Below are 16,690 nucleotides of genomic sequence, written 5' to 3'. Positions count from 1 at the left end.
ACTATGTAATGACTCAGAGAATTAGTATTATATGTTCTAGATCTCTGGGATATTTTTTTGCCCATTTAAAAGTTTTCTATTTTGAATGCAAATGGAAAAAAATACTCTAGTTTTTGAGAATTTCACACTCCTTAAGAATCAGCTTTACAGATCACACATTAGAAAGTAGCAGGGTTTGACTCAAGTAGTGAAATAAATAAGTGCCATTCTTTTTCTGAAGTTAATTAAAATTGTTCATGCGTTTAGATTCAACGCCGATCTCTATCCTACATATCTTCTCCCCTGTGTCTGTGAAATGCAATTCCTGTATTGGGTAAGGGTGCTACGATATATGATTATGGGTATTCTTAGACATCATTGTTACCAAAAGTAAAAACATATTCAAAAGACATCTGTATCCTCCAAGACAGAGATCTCTTCTCCCCTGTCCACTAGACCAACATGCATGGTGCGAGTTTGAAATTGATCATGGCATACCAATTATTATTAAGGTTGCCCCACCATTACTACAAAATGCTGTGATCAAAATAACTGAACCAATGTCTTATCTTTCCTTCAATACATTTTCTGCCCATTTGGGTGATTAGCATTGAGAGTGTGAATTTGTGTTCTTCCCAACATTAGAAATGAGCCAAAGAGGTTCACTTGTTTTACGGTAAACTCTAAGCCACCCCATTACGTTTTGAAGAAAAGGAGTACATTTTTCTGAATACTACTTAACTGCCAAACAGAACGTCCGATGTTCTTGTACTCATTATTGGAGTTTATTATTATTATTATTAGACACTGTGAACCAGTCTTACCCAACAAGCTGATCTACTAGAAAAGAGGGACATCAGGGAGGAAAGAAGCACAAAGGAACTGTCTGTTCACGTTATGTATTCCTCAGTTCTCATTTATGTGATTTAAGTTTTCATATTTTATATTGATGTGACAGAGTTTAGCACTTATTGTGGTAAGGTAAGAAATTTATAGAAAACAGCACATTTTGTGTTTCTGAAGATGAATTTAATAAGTTCATTTTGAATCCCCCAGACCTAAGGTTTCATCCACAAGTAGGACTGGCGGCTATAGAGTTTCCTGGGAAAGTACAGCCAAACTGGCCTAAGCTCTACGGAGGCCATCAAACAGCGGGGCATTAATAACCTAATTATTAGCTTGGAAATACCTGAGCAGCAGTCCATGTGCTGAGTGTGCTCAGTAGGCACTTTCCTGGGCCAAGAAATAGAGGAGAATCGGATGCTTTACACCTCAGTTCTAATTAGCTCCCCACCGTTTTCCAGAGACAACAGATGAGGAATGACCAACAAGAAAAAAAAAAACATTCCTACCAGCTTTTCTAAAGCCCCATGTGCTTTGGAATGCCGGGTTTGTGTTAAGAACCGCATGAGCCAGTGCTAACCTAAGAATGTACAGCCATTGTATGTATGGCTGGCACAGAAATAATGCCACGCACCCACAAAGAGATTCATTTTCAAAAGGGTGATTTTTAAAGTCAGGCATTCTAATCGGATATTTTATTCACCCTCTAATGAAATCGCTTGCATAGGTTTTCTAAAGTAGGGCTACTTTTTAATTCATATAAGTCTGTTCTCAGTAAACATGTACTATAGGTAGGCTCATTGCGTTGTACAGACAGACATTGCACTATAATTATAATAAAACCAATAATAACTAGACTTGTGCATTTGTATTCGGGCAAACATGAAAACGATCACGAAGGGTGCGTTTTTGTTGTTCAGCCCGAATACCGAACATACGAACATGGCAGCGGCAAAACGTATACGAAGACGAAGACACACAACACGAAGAATCTTTGTTTACTAATCTCCCTGGTCCCTTCCCCATCTAGCCTACCTTATCTACGCAGCATCGCTGGGGTTAACGGGAGCGGAAATCCGTAGGTTCGCCATTAGGAGTTAAAGGGCCATAAGAACGACTTTATTGGTCGTGGGCAGGGTTAAATGTCCATACGAGCGATTCTATTGGTCGTTCGTATGTACCTTTAACTCTTGGAGCGTGGAGACCAGTGGTCACCCCCAGCCAAGTTGCGGCACCAGGATTTTAAAAGTCTGCACGAGCAGAGGGGCTCCCTGCCGGCGACCAATAGCGTCGCTCGTACAGACCTTTAACTCTTGGAGCAGGGAGACCAATGATCTCCCCAGGCCAAGTTCCGCAGGAGTTATAGGCCGTGTGACCGACTCTATTGGTCGCCAAATTGATACAATCAAATTTTATCAATTGGCTTATTTGTAAAAACAAAGAATGAGCCATAACATGTATGCAAGAAAGAGCAGGGAATGTGAATGATCAAGTAAGCATACATAATGCCACAAGCTTTTAAAAGCTGCTGATAATAATGACAGATGATTCACCCTCTCCTTTTTTCACAAAGATATTGTGTATTGCAAAGTACATCGAGCTCCCTCTTCTAAGAAAGGCAACAAGCAGTTAGTGAACAGTCCACTACGTTATAAGAGGACAACTGGCCAGGAACGCAGCTTGGTGTATCAGGAAAATATGCCCCATCCTGTGTTTATTCAGAGGCCAGAACCCCTAAATGGCTCCTGAAAGCTGCTGATGGTCCTAAGATAGCTTCTATGACCATCAGGGGGACATCTTAGGGGTCACAACTGGATGGGGTATTGTAGGCAAAGGTCTACTGTATATTAAGCAAAATTGTGCCTTGTTGCTTAGATAAGATTTTTAGAATATGCTGAAATATGTGTTATAAAGGATGTGTGTGAAAATATGTGGTGACAATTTTGTAGGTATATATACAACTTAAATATTAAATATTTTGCACATTCAGGAACTTCCCTAGCATCTTATTAAAAAATGCTGCTTCTTCATTTTGTGTCCAACTGTGCTCACCTTCTCATATAAATAATCCATAAACACAAAAATGTTGATGTTGCCCTTTGGATAATTACCAGTATTATGATTGTGTACCTCTTCAGAGATTACTAAGTTTTAGCTAACTTTAATAAAAGTTAATAATAAATTGGTTAAAAGGATCGGTTCTATGAGTAAACTTGCTGAAGATACAAGTGTCAGGCTAATTTACCATTATCACCCATCGGTGTTCATTACAAAACAATTTGGTTTCTTATTTCAGAGCATTCAAATTAAACATAAACTGAATTTGGGAATAATTAAGCCTCCTCGCATTCCGTCTTTTGTCTTTATTCTGATCCGTTGCTTGTACAGTAATTAAAATTTCTCTGTGGGAGCCTGGGTTGGGACTGCTTGTCACATCGAGTTAAAGAAATCCACTCTTCATCTCAAGGAAGGGACAGCGCCACCCGCAGCCATGTCATCTGTTCCTGAATTGTCCCGGCAACTGGGCAAGCTTATCGAGAGAAACCTGCTTCTGCTACGAGAAAGCATCAGTGGTAGGTATCAGTACTCGGGTGAAATAGAAGAAACATTGTTTGATAGGTTGACAATGGCATTCCAGCTGTGATCAACGGTCCTGGTAACACGTCAAAATAAATACAAATAAAAAAAATCCCTTCCTTAAATGCAACTTATTATTGTTTTATATGTTTTGAGTAGCAATCAATACACTATAATTATGTATTACTATATATATATATATATATATATATATATATATATATATATATATATATATATGTATATATATATATACATGCATACATACATATTTGGAAAAAGTCATAACATATTCCTCCATGATTCATGAAATAAACAATTAAACAATATTATCTGATTACAACTGTAATAACAAAATACATTACAAAAAAGCTGTCCAACTCATCTTCCCATGGGTAACTTTTCTTTTTCCTTGACACTATCTTCACCCAGTTCACTGTCTATCTTACAATTGTAAATAAATCCATTATTTTTAGAGACGTAAAAGGGATATTACCCCAAGGAAATCGAGTCTTTAGTAGAAGTTGATACATTTTATTGAATATAGAAGGACCAAAAGCCATATCGAAGCCTCAACTGGAATAGACGGGGGGGACCCAACCTCCGATTGAGTAAAATGGTTCTCAATGGATTTCTCTGGGCCGCTATGCACAGAGTAGGCGATACTTCATGATTTAGGTTGGGCTATGGCTCTTTAATTTCTGCTGTCTCACATTCACCCATACCCACCATATTGGGTAATTACCAAGAAAACCAAATCTCAAGTAAAATAAGAAGCAAAAGAAGTGATTTACGGTATATAGTGCTGTACATATTATCTTTCTTGGCGGTTACAATGCAGTTGTTCAGCAGACATTATAGTTACACATGGTTAATACAAGCTTGTATATTGAGTGTGAAGTACTGTCTCTCACTGAGGAATTTAAATTTAAATTTTGTAAAGTGTCACTCACAGGCAGTTAAATCATACAAACCCTTCAGAAGTATTCAGTTTCACTACATTTAGTTTAGAATCTTCCCAAAGACACGTTAACGTCTTTCATCCTCTTTCATCTTAACATGACACTACAGACAGAGCTTCATGCCCAAGCGCTATCACAACGTTGGTGGATGAAGACTCCGCTTCAAGCCAATGAGCCGTACGGATTCACCTGCACATATTGTGCACAATGCCGGATTGTTCTGAGCAATGCCCACCCCAGCCAGAGTGATAGAAAAGCAGTGAGGTCAGCCGGCCACATGTCTGTCATCCTGAGCCTATAAAGAGGGGCTTGGACTGGACCGAAACCAAATGAAAGAGCCTTACTGTTCCTGTGGCTATCTCTCATCTCTCTGATGTCACGGGCTTCGCCTCAGCAGCTCACTTCAAAGAACCCATCCTATGTTTTCCTATTAATTTGGAATAATAACAGAGCATTTTCAGCTCTATCATTTCTATACGATATGTAAAGTAGCAAAGAATATCATACACAACAACATCTTCTGTCCTAAACCTGTTAACCCCTATTGTCTTTATACAGAGAAGAGTGGTAAAGGAGTTGTGGGCCAATTTTCTCCTGTTCAGGGCTACCATTTATTATTAATTTGCTAGCAAGCAACAAGTCCTACTCCCTACATCATTAAACATCAGATGTTTAATGTTCAATTAAACATTTTTAGTGCAGGCTTTACTGAGAATCTTTAAAATGATGTTACAAATTATATATATATATATATATATAGCAGCTCATAATAATGTTGACAATGTATATGAGCATCTTGTAGCCTCTAAACTTCACAACCACGTTAATTTTGATTTATACTTACAAGAGCCGCAGTGGACAAATAGTAACAATAGAGACAATATGAGGTTCATTGTCATACCAAAGTCCATTGTCATTCCAGTACTGTATAGTTTCCATATTGCCTCCTATGTTTGGTCATTGAGGTAAGTGTAGTCGGTGTTAGACAAGCCTGGCGTTAAGCTTGTTGGGAAGTCTGTGTTCCAGGTTCTATTAAAAGGCAATATATTAAAGTCTCTGGGCTGAGGATCTTGTTTGTTCTCCTGCTTAAATATGAATGTTTTATTTTATTTATCCTCATTCTTTGCTTTTTGTGTTATCTCTGCTATCTATCTCATTCCCATATTTGTCATATATCCTTTCTCCGTCATCAAACTTCATCCTTGCCTTAATTAGCTTATTGAACAAACTCTTCTTGTATTTTTTCTTTCCTCTGTCTCTATTTAAAGTTTAAATAATTTTAAAGAGGTGATGTGTTTTATGCTCAAGTAGTAAATAAAATGATCTTGATATGAAGTTTTTTTTGCAGCTTTCAATCTAAATGAAGCATGTGTGTTGAAGAAGAGCATTATAACCAAGACATTAATGTATATTGTGGTAAATTGTAAGCGTATCTTGTCTGTTTTTAAGAATATTTTGTATTGGATATTTAAGTGCCATAAACCCAACTAGATTATATTACATTTATTTATAAAGCAACGGTTGGTTCTGTAGCACTATTACAATAGAGGGAGAGTGAAAATGAACAACAACATTACAACTGACATTGCACAACAAGGCTAACACACCTTTGCAGTACAGAAGACGATGGTCCTACTAGTGCTACAGTTATTTTGTTCAGATAGATGAACGGGGGATCAGCAACGTTTGATTCAAAGTGATGATGCATCTTTTTCTTCATTTCTGACCATACATTGTCAATTATCAATGGAAACTGTGCTGTCCTTACAGCAGATCATTAATACTTGAGCTTCAAATCCTTCAACAATGAGTAACAGTAATAAAGTGGAGTGCTTTGGTGGGCACCCACTGCCCACTGATATTATTAAATTGTTTTCTGACATCTATTAAATAAAGGTAACGGAAACAAGACCCCAACATTTTTTTGTGTATTGTGTATGGCACAGGTCACTATTTTATGCTTGAGTGCTGGCCACATCCTCAGTAATGGTGTATCGATATTACATCATGTCCTAGTACCTTTGCCGATGGGGCATCCAAAGAGGAGTCTTCTGCTCCACAACTTCACAACAGGGACATATAAAGTGCCAGGGGGTCAGTCACAAACTTGGGGCACTAAGCAAACTCATGCATGGACCCTATGTGTAGACCCCTCTAATGCCTCAGTTTGAGCTGCAACTGCAACTATTGATCCCTTATCTAAGTATCGCACAGAACATTCCCTAAACACTGAACCTACGCACACACACTCCAACCACTGTATCAACACTGTACAGGACCCTTGCCGTAAGGGAAAAATCATTAAAATAGGAATTAAAAAAAATACAGCATGAAGTTCATATTTTACTTTCCTATATATTTTTGTGTAGTTTCCATACTTCCAACCATTGCAATATTTTACGTTTATTTGTGTTCACCTAAAGATATTTAGAAATAGTTCTGTTTATAATAATAATAATAATAATAATCATTATTATTATTATTTAGGCACACAACCTTTGCATATTTTGTGTTCTAGCACTGTATCCATACCGTTGATCGGAGCCCTGCTGCATTTGCAGCTCCAGAGCATTGATGTCTAATCATTGGTTTGATCTGAGGTGCAATTATGTCTGTTATCATTGTAATGAGACAGAGGGTGAAATAGATTTGCAGAATATTGCTGAACTGTGGATGAACCCACAGCTTCACAACCTAACCTGCTGCCAGAAAGGTCCAGCAAGGCTTCAAAAAGGAATGATTAACCTCTTCAGCACCGCTCCAGTTATAAGCAATTTATCTTGCCATTTAACATTTTTGTGTATACGTCCACTGTATCTATCCCAATATGCTATTGTTTGGTAATTACAGATCAGAAATGTATCTCTTTCACACACATATATATATATATATATATATATATATATATATATTACCGAACTATGTCATAGTGCGTAGAGCATATTGTAATTATTTAAATATAGCACTTTGAATTCATATGCATCATTGCATGTCACTGACAAAGTTCAGAAATGAATAAACTGAAACAGAATAAATATATAGTTATTTTGCCATGTGTGGTAGACACGATGATAGACACGTATGATAACAAACAGGTTGCAGGTCTGGTAATACACATTTGCAGAAATCAGCAGTTGATATCCCATTGTACAGCGCTATAGAGTACGGTGGCGCTATATAAAACAATACGTAATAATAATACCCTTACTGCTATCTATACAGAGCCCGGGTGTGTGTCTCATATAAAACGATTCTAGTGGAGAATCACAAATTTAACAAAAAATTGTAACCAGAACGTTGTAAGGATAGACATCATTTCTTGACTTCCTGCAGGTGGCAGTAAACTTCCTATTAACTCCCGGTAAACTATGACTGTTCAGACAGGACCGTCATAACTTCCACTGTTATCCCTCCTGTGTGTGACATATTTGTGTTGTCGTTAGGGTTCCTAGCGATGTGTGCTAAGTAGGTTTTCGTTACTTGAAGGAGATGAGTTAAAAAAACATACAATAATGTTTTGTTTTCCTTAGTTCCAGTATTTCCCAGACATACAGCCAATATATCCAGTGTCCATAGTTGTGCGTCAGAAATAGGATATACATGTTAGTTGTATCTTTTTATATAAGTGAATCATGATTTACCGGTAATACTCATTGGTTCGCTTTACTTTCCTGTATAAATTAGACTTCAGTCTCAGTACATTGAAGATGCTCACTGGGGTTTATTAACACATAGAGAATACCCTGTGGTAATCTTTGAACTTCTCCTTGTGACCTGAAAGTCTCCTGGAGCTCAGAACATTGCAACAATAATGTTGTATGCATTCCCCATACCGACAATAGAAATGTTGTCTGGCATCCTGTACGAAAGATGCATTTTGCCAAAAAGGAGGCAAAATCCAGCCTTATTTTGGGCAATACGCAGCGTCACATACGGAGGGCCCGGTGTCAGCACAGGATAGTACTGTCCCAATTGGCGGGCGTCTGGCTTGGAAAAACGATGCTAGAGATATGAAGAAAGAAGATAGGACAACCAGTGCACACTGAGGGAACAAGGAATCCACATTGCTTCACCTAACACCTACCTACAAAGCACACAATGCTAGGTACTGACTACAAAACTATACCACCGACAATAAAAAACAAACAAAATGGTAGCCGCAGAAATATAACTAAATGAATTAAGTATTGATCACATCCCCAGATCATTTAACACAATTAGAAAAATAGATACTGATGAACAATGTCCCCTGTGTCAAGATAAAATCAGTAACAAGAATATGGATTAACTCTTTACAATAAAATCATACTAAGTAAGGGTTCTTTAATCTGAAAGACGTTACAGTGTTGTAGCAATAAATGGATGAGTTATGTTTTGGAATAGTTTGTTAATCTGTAGTTCGTTTTTGGCCAGAACAGGACAAAAGGCACCTTGTCTCCTTGACAGACCTATCTCTGAGGTGGGCTACTGTGTGCATAAGGAGAGCATAGACGTGGTGCACCTGGGCCCAGCTCACAGGAATGTCAGGGATTTGGCCATGTGCTAGACAGCGGTGGTATGCGGGACAGCCAGCTTCTGTCTGCTTGGCGTTTTACATGATCCATGCTGAAAACATTTCCTCTTTTATACTTCAAGTGACACATCAAGGGGCAATATATAAGTGCCACCCCTGACGGGACCATCATTACTACCGAAATGAACTGATACGATCATGCTGGACTCAAAATCAGCATTGAATCATTTTGTTCCCCTGTTGGGAAGCCACACTTTTTTGCTTTGTATTTCTGCAGGCTACAGGGAGATGGCGGTAGATGGTGGTTACAGCTTGTTTTTGTATAGCAGATGCTAAGAGAAGTACTTTGGGTGGAATAATTATAGTCATTTCAGCACATTGAATTGCCTTTGATGCTTGTATTCGGCGGAGTAAAGTATGCTTTCTGTAAATAGCAGAAGCATGTTTTCTTGAAATAGTGGCATGTAATGCCAGCCTGAACTCACTCTTTTCTTGTAACATTTATGGACACATACCCGCACCTGCAATCATTCACCTTTAAGTGAGCGACTGTCGCGGGGTTTATCTTCTCCCAGGCACCATCATTAACTCATTAAATGTCAACAGAGCATTCTCTACATCTAGAACAGTTGCACGTATAAGTTTTGCCTTTGGTTTTTACACCTTCTCTTTTATAAAGAGACCTTTTGTAGATCTATTCTTTACTACCATTACCGTTTACATATTTTCAATTACAGATTAATGGGTACATGACTATAGAGTTACTGATGTTCTAAGTTATTTCAGGTTTCAACAAATGGAGCGAGCGAGTTGTCCATTGCCCAAGTGGACAGCAGTTCCCGTACAGAGTTCTGAATGATATTAATCTGTCTGTGCTTTAAAGAAGCCCCTGCAGGGCCCGGCAGGCATGCTTCATCTAGGGTTTCAATAACAAAACCTTTTAGTGCGTCTGACTAGTCATCCCCAGCTTGAACCCGGCTCTGCCAGGCTGTGCCGAGTAACTGGATCTGTGGAGGTGCACAATGCACATACTATTTTGGGCAAGATGTTATCACATTAGAACTGGCCTCCTGCACGTGGTCAAATAGTGTTTAATCTAAGGTGGGCTTGAATGCTGTCCTCCAGATCCATCAGAATACACCTTTTAACTTGTGTTCAAATCTAATGTAAACTGATAGACAGACAGATACTTTTTATGGTCTCACAAAACGAGTGTGCGCTGTGAAAGTTGCAGCTTGAAATGTATGATAAGCTGAGAACCTCATTTCATTTTCCTCTATTACCCTTTTATAATATATGGTTCTCATTCCATAAACGTAATGTATTGTAGATTTACAAACAGTAAAACTTGGAGAGATATTACATTGGACAGATCTTGTTTCTTCTGTTCTCTAGCCCTTAGGCCCAAATGCACCATATGTCTAGTCATAGACACTTCTGTCCTTGTTCAGACAAATTGTCTACCCATCTTCCTGCCATGTTGCTACACCCTCATCTTCTCTCTTCCATAGCCTTGTGACAAAGAACAGGAAAATAATGTGGTGCCCTGGTCAGTTCCATGCCTTCAGCCATTTCTATTGACTGGGAATTGACCTTGGTTAACGTTCACTGTTGAAAGACTTGAGTTTTTTTAACTCAATGGTCAAAATTATATATAAAAAAACTTTCACCTATTAAGGTTCCTCTTGAATCTAGGGAGAGGTAGACTCCAACTTAAGATTGGATGATGATCATGAATTTAGGCTTTCAGGATGCACACCTGCTATTCTCTATCTCAATGCTGGCATTAATCTTTCAGACCAAGGCTGTGTGCAGAATGAGGGGACATACTTTTTTTTTAGCATAAATGTAATGCACGGCTGAACACTCCTTGCACAAGGGTTCTTATGGAATGAATAACCCCTTGTTTTCAAGAATACAAATCAAACAGCTAGAAATAGGATCTATTTCAGAGTTTCCCCTTGAAAGTCTTGAATATGTTTTTTTTCCCCAGTCTTACCTCATGGTGGTATTTGATCACTTGCATTGTTGTGACGCAGCTTTTGTGTTCACCTTGCTATCTATGGTGTATAGTAATTCTTCTTGTCAATCTTTAAAGGAACACGGTGGTCTGTAATCTCTTACCAGTGTTATTTGTCAGTCTCCTCGCTAGATAAGTAACAATGATATTTAACTTTTTTGTAGTTTTTACATAAGGTAAAAAACACATACTATAATTATGAAGAAGAATACATTCAGATTGCTGATCCACCAAAATCTCTGAAGACACCACAGTAGACTGATCTTTTAGATTTTAAAGTCGCAAGTGCAGGTCCCGCTTGTCCTTCTACACCTGTATGTCTTAATGCGTGTTAAAGTTACTGTTAATGTTTAATTCTCTGTTAAATACTTTCACTATCGTCCATTGTAATAGTGCTACAAAATCTGCTGGCACTATATAAACAAAAAATATAATCCCTTTACCATAACCCAAACCAGAAGCTGAAGGTGACAGTCAATAACTCCCATATATAAACCAGGCCCGGAATGGCCATCTGACAAAGTCCGTGGGCCACTGGCCCACATTATTATATACTCAGCACGTGGCCAGCAGCTGGATATGCCTAGCCGCACGATATGTGAGCAGAAGAAAATACAATGCGGCTTTGCGTATCCAGCTGTCGGCTGCACTGACTTCATCAGGCGGCTGCCAGTCTTTAATTACTAGGGCTTGCTGGCCATCACCAGTCCGGCCCTGTTATAAAGCTTTTGAAAGTTAGTGGAACCTTAGTGTTGGGAAATTTTAATCCCGCTCTTAATGTTTTCATAACAAGTGAATAATAATGGTTAAGCTAATATCCCTGAACTAATAGCATTTGGCCACATACACAACAGGCTTCTGTATAGGGTATAGCACTGTTTGTAAAACACGATGAAATTTATCTAGATAACATTGTCCCTTGCTTCTAACTTTACCAATGGAATAACATGAATGTCAGATAGCACAACATTGGACAATAGTTCTGTGTCGCAACTGCCAACTTTTTGTGAGCTTTCTGTACGTTTTGCCCCCTAAAACATTGTTATTTTGAAGGTCATCCAATATGAGCCAATTTTAGGAGTAGGAAACTTCTTTTTACATTCCCTATCCTTTAGATTTGATATTGAAAACATCGTTAGTAACACCATTAATAAGGACATCGCTTAACCACCATTTTTTGAATATAGATAGCTTAGACTCTGTAGGCACATTATTGTAAGCTACCTTTCCTTAATCATATTATGTATTATTTATCTTAAAATTCACCTACAGTGTAGTAACTTGGAAACATTGTCTTTAGACTGCTGGCAGCTTCAACAGATTTCATTCTCCACACCACAGCCTGACGAGGACATAAACTTTCCCAAAGTCTACTGATTTTGTCATTGTGTGGGAACATAGGGTTGTCAAAAACAAATTGCCAATATATGGTTGTATGTTTTCTGGATATCAGGGTCCTTTATTGTGATTATTAACCTATATAGGGCTTAAGGGAGAGCTGACAAGAGGGTCATGGGGATAGTTGTTGCCTGCTTTGATTTATACATTTTAAGCCACTACCAGAAGCTTTTTTTGTGTATCTTTTTACTTGTCGTCTTTGCTTAAAACTTTAACTTCCTTTAAAACTTAAGACTGTCTCACTCCTTAGGTCCCTGTACTGTTTTAGAATAGATAAAATGGTATATTTACTTGACGAATACCTACAACACTTTAGTAACACGCAGAACATCGTGCAGCCAGTATTAAGTAATGCTACTTAGTAAATCCTGACCATTAATTGTGGGCTTATTTTACACGGAACAATACACTGCAAGATTCTGTTCTGTTCCACACTTTTTACCTCCCCCGCCCCGTGCTGAGAAGATAAGCTGTGTGCAGGTCAGTTCTCTAGTTAAGTCTGTCATCAGGTGCTAATTTATGCGCTGGCTGATCCACTACCCCTTATCTGAACATTTAGAACAGGTGTCACCTGGAATCCAGCCACAACCACAGGACTAAAGTAAAGATGTGACCTCCATTCATAGATCAGGAGGCCTCATCGTTCATTCCTAAACCCATGATTTTTAACCCTACAGAAATGTTCTGCTCTCAAACCAGCAAACTGGGCAAATGCTTAAAAAAGTTCTACTGCAGAAGAGACTGAAATTGTACAATAAGTAGTTATTATATTTGGCATGTAATAGTTGTAACATTGTGCTATTCTCTTTTTATAACAGTTCTAGTTTTTGTAAGCAATGGTATAGCTCAGACAGTTGGACACTCGAACTAATGAAAATCTATTTTGGAATGGACTTCATTAGCATTGCCATAAAGAATCAGCTCAGTGTGGTTTGGGCAGGGAAAGCCACCCAAAACGTCACATGGCTGACAACAACGGCAGCCCGAGATGTGCAGATAAAAGATGAAGATGTTAATTGGCACAAAATGAAATAAAACCTAGTTTTTGTCAGTGCTAACCTACATTACTCTATACAGAGCTACATTTTATGCTGGAGGAGAAAAATGTTTTCTGTGGGAATTTCTCTAACCCTTGCGCCCTCCCAGTTAAGTGAACATATACCATGTATTGTGTCATTCTAATTAAGTAAATATAAACCATGCTGTAAATCAAGGTTTCTGCCCCCAAAGTCCATTTTAAGTGGCTTGTTGTCAGCTACACTATATGGACAAAAAGTATTGGGGTACCGGATCTTTACACAAGCAGGGACTTTGCTGACATTGCATTCTAAATACATAGACAATAATATGTACTGTAGTAGGTCCCCCTTTACAGCGATAACAGCCTCCACTCTTCTAGGAAGGCTCTCCACAAGATTTTGGAGTGTTTCTATGGGAATTCTAAACTCTGAGCATTACTACATGCATCAATAGTTACAGCGGGTCATGTGGTTCTTGCGCGTTCAAGAAGTGGAATGCAGGTTTTTGACAATATGTTCCAATTTGTGGGTAAGTTTGCTGGTCAGTAATTTATAAGCATGTTGGTTTATTTATACCACCACCAACAAGACTTATTTGCTTCATTCAAACCCAGTAGACTATGTCTGGTTTCAGTTTGGCTGGTTTAACTCTATAACACTGAAAATAAAACTTGCCAAAGTTCTACTACCTTTGGGGCATCCAATATGACACACCACTACAAGGCTGACATGAGACAAAAAAAAAATATTTGGTACATTTGTGAAAAATCGATAGACCAGATGGGTCAAATGATTATTATCTGTCATCAAATGTTGTTGCTATTTTTAAACGTGAAACCTACTAATGACCAGAAGAATCCACAAATCCCATTTTATTAAATAAATGAACCCGAATCAGCAAATGTTCATATACAGATGTAGTCTCTACTTTGACAACTTAGTAAAAAAAACCACCATCTTGTCCTTCTTAGTTCTTAGTAACAGGTGCCTAAATCAATATTTGTGATATGAAAACATGTAAAATAACACAAAATATGATATATTTAATGGGCATATCACGTATGCCAGCATTGCATTTTTCATCCTAACAAGATAAAAAGAATTAATCTACGTTTTATATAAGTTAACTGCACAGATGTGCAACATTAAATATCTCCAAATAACAACATTTCCATGTACAATCTGTGTCAGGAAAATGGGTATTACAGTTACACAGGCAAAATCCTTCCTTAACCTTCCTCGGGGCACTTCTAATGGCACTAGGGCATATAATTAAGTCTTCTGCATTTAACTAACATGCCATTTTAATATTATATCTAGTGGTGTTATAGGTACTTGACAAATAAGAATGGTCATCTGGCATGATGGTTGATTAACTTCAGGGACTTGGTTGGATTAAAGCAGAACATGTGATTTGAGTCTTCGTGGGTATTTTAGTAAATTGATGTATGACTTGTTCAGTATGCAGGCCCAGACTGTTGGGCTACAGCACCACACGCTCACCCAATCTTTTCATATTAATCAATAAACAGACCCATATGAGCCCTATGTCTTCTGCTATAGGAGAGGAGAATATACAGATTTGCTTCTAGCTTGCCCATACACAATAGACCCCAATAATTAGAAAAGCAAGTCACCTGGTTACCCTTTGTGTCCTTAACAATGTACATAGTCTGAATAGTTTTCCTACAAATTGAAATGTGGGGAACAGGACTAAGTCCAAGTTCAGTAGCAGCTCTTTACACAAAGAAAAGAAAGTCTTAGATTTCCAGTAGAGTTGAGGTTTCTCGCATTCATGCAATGTAGAACATCTCACACCACACCTGGTTTCATTGTCAACATGATTATTAGTTTTTCAATCCAGTTGGTATAATCCAAAGGAAATTGTGTTATCGGAATCCTTAGGCATCAGGAGCCTGCGAGAGATGTGGCTTGACAAGTCAACAATGTCGTCCTTAAAAAGACTTAACTCAACTTAAATCGCTATAAATCAGACATAATCAGTAGCATCCAACAGAAATCCAGAGTTTCCAGACAAGAAGCCGTAATACTGCGCATCCAACTTGTTTTCTCAAGAGGTGAAATATGAATTTTGCATGGAGTATAGACGGTCAATTGGGTTTCCCACTCGGGCCTGCATTGATCCCACTTCAGGTGCTGCTAAAAGGCACTCCCCCAAGTTGTTAAGAGAAGCATCATCACTGTCCATATCATGAAATAGCGACTCTCCACCTTAAAAAAACCAAACAAAACAGAATGAGAAAGATATTCCATATAGGATTAGAACCATTATTGTTGTTTGTTTATAACCAGCTGTTCAGAATTCAGAATATGTAATTGGTGTTGATAACACACTACAGGATAACGTACAATATGCTACAAGATTAGGCAGGAATTACATTTGCTTAGCCAGACAAGATCTGCATGATGGGAATTATAGTCCAAAGACAGCTGGAGTCATATAGCAATTCTATTCCCGACTGAAAAGCTATTGCGAAAGAAGAAATCTCAGCATCTGAATAGCAGGATCCAGGGTAACGTGAAACCATAGACCTTTTTGGACACAAAAATTCCAATACAAGATCAGGCTAATATTTTACTCATAAAGTAGACTAAATATGCACCAAGGTTTATTTTGCTTCTGATGGGGAATATTTCTGATACTTAAGATCTATCTCCCCTGACCGAACTTCTAAGACAGAGAACAATCAAATTATTCAGTCGAATATCTTGAAACCTTACCAACAGGCATTCCAAATAGCAGAGTGAGTTACCTGTAATAATACACTCTAAACGCCAAATAATAACAAACTCTGCTCATTTTGACAATTTGTATTTGTAACCCTCCTAAGTGACATTGCGTTTTACATTGGTGTAATATTCCAGTAGACGGAACGTGCTACTTTCCACGGATTTTTACATTTGGCCAAAATGTTTTGCCCGGTGCTATTTAGCTCCGTGGATTCACATTGATGTATGGATATCGGATTCCTGTTATATATATATATATATATATATATATATATATTAGTATTGTTCATCTCATGACTAAACTTGCACAGGAGAGTTCAGGGACCCAAGAGAAGTTGAAGCTTAGAAGTAGAAAACAATATGGTAAGGCTTCATATGCTAATAACTTTTGTGTAACTAATTACCACATTCCCCTTCCTGGAAGTGCTCTAGGTTCCATATTTCATGTCAAATAATACCACAAATTGGACTGTTTGATAAGTTAGTGATTAATACATTTATAGTGCTGTACACAGAGCCAGCCTTAAGTGTTCTGGCGTCCTGTGTGGGCTACTCCTCTGGCGCCCCCCATCCCAAAATCATTTACACATATTAATTAATGCAGTCTCACAAATAATTCAAGCAATTC

At 38.1% G+C, this 16,690-nt stretch overlaps 1 protein-coding gene across 1 annotated transcript in view; it reads right to left on the bottom strand.

Annotated features, from left to right (window-relative positions):
• Positions 1-14,168: 14,168 nt before the first annotated feature.
• LMX1A (LIM homeobox transcription factor 1 alpha) overlaps positions 14,169-16,690 on the bottom strand; it is a 39,318-nt gene continuing 36,796 nt past the window's right edge. Inside the window, exon 9 of the mRNA XM_053468745.1 lies at positions 14,169-15,543. Coding sequence (XP_053324720.1) covers positions 15,383-15,543 — 161 coding nt within the window. The 3' untranslated portion in view covers positions 14,169-15,382. The remainder of the gene's footprint in view (positions 15,544-16,690) is intronic.

The sequence above is a fragment of the Spea bombifrons genome, chromosome 6 (assembly GCF_027358695.1).
Source record: "Spea bombifrons isolate aSpeBom1 chromosome 6, aSpeBom1.2.pri, whole genome shotgun sequence".
NCBI lineage: Eukaryota > Metazoa > Chordata > Amphibia > Anura > Pelobatidae > Spea > Spea bombifrons.
The sequence above is the reverse complement of the archived record's forward strand: the minus strand, read 5'-3'. Positions and strand labels throughout refer to the sequence as shown.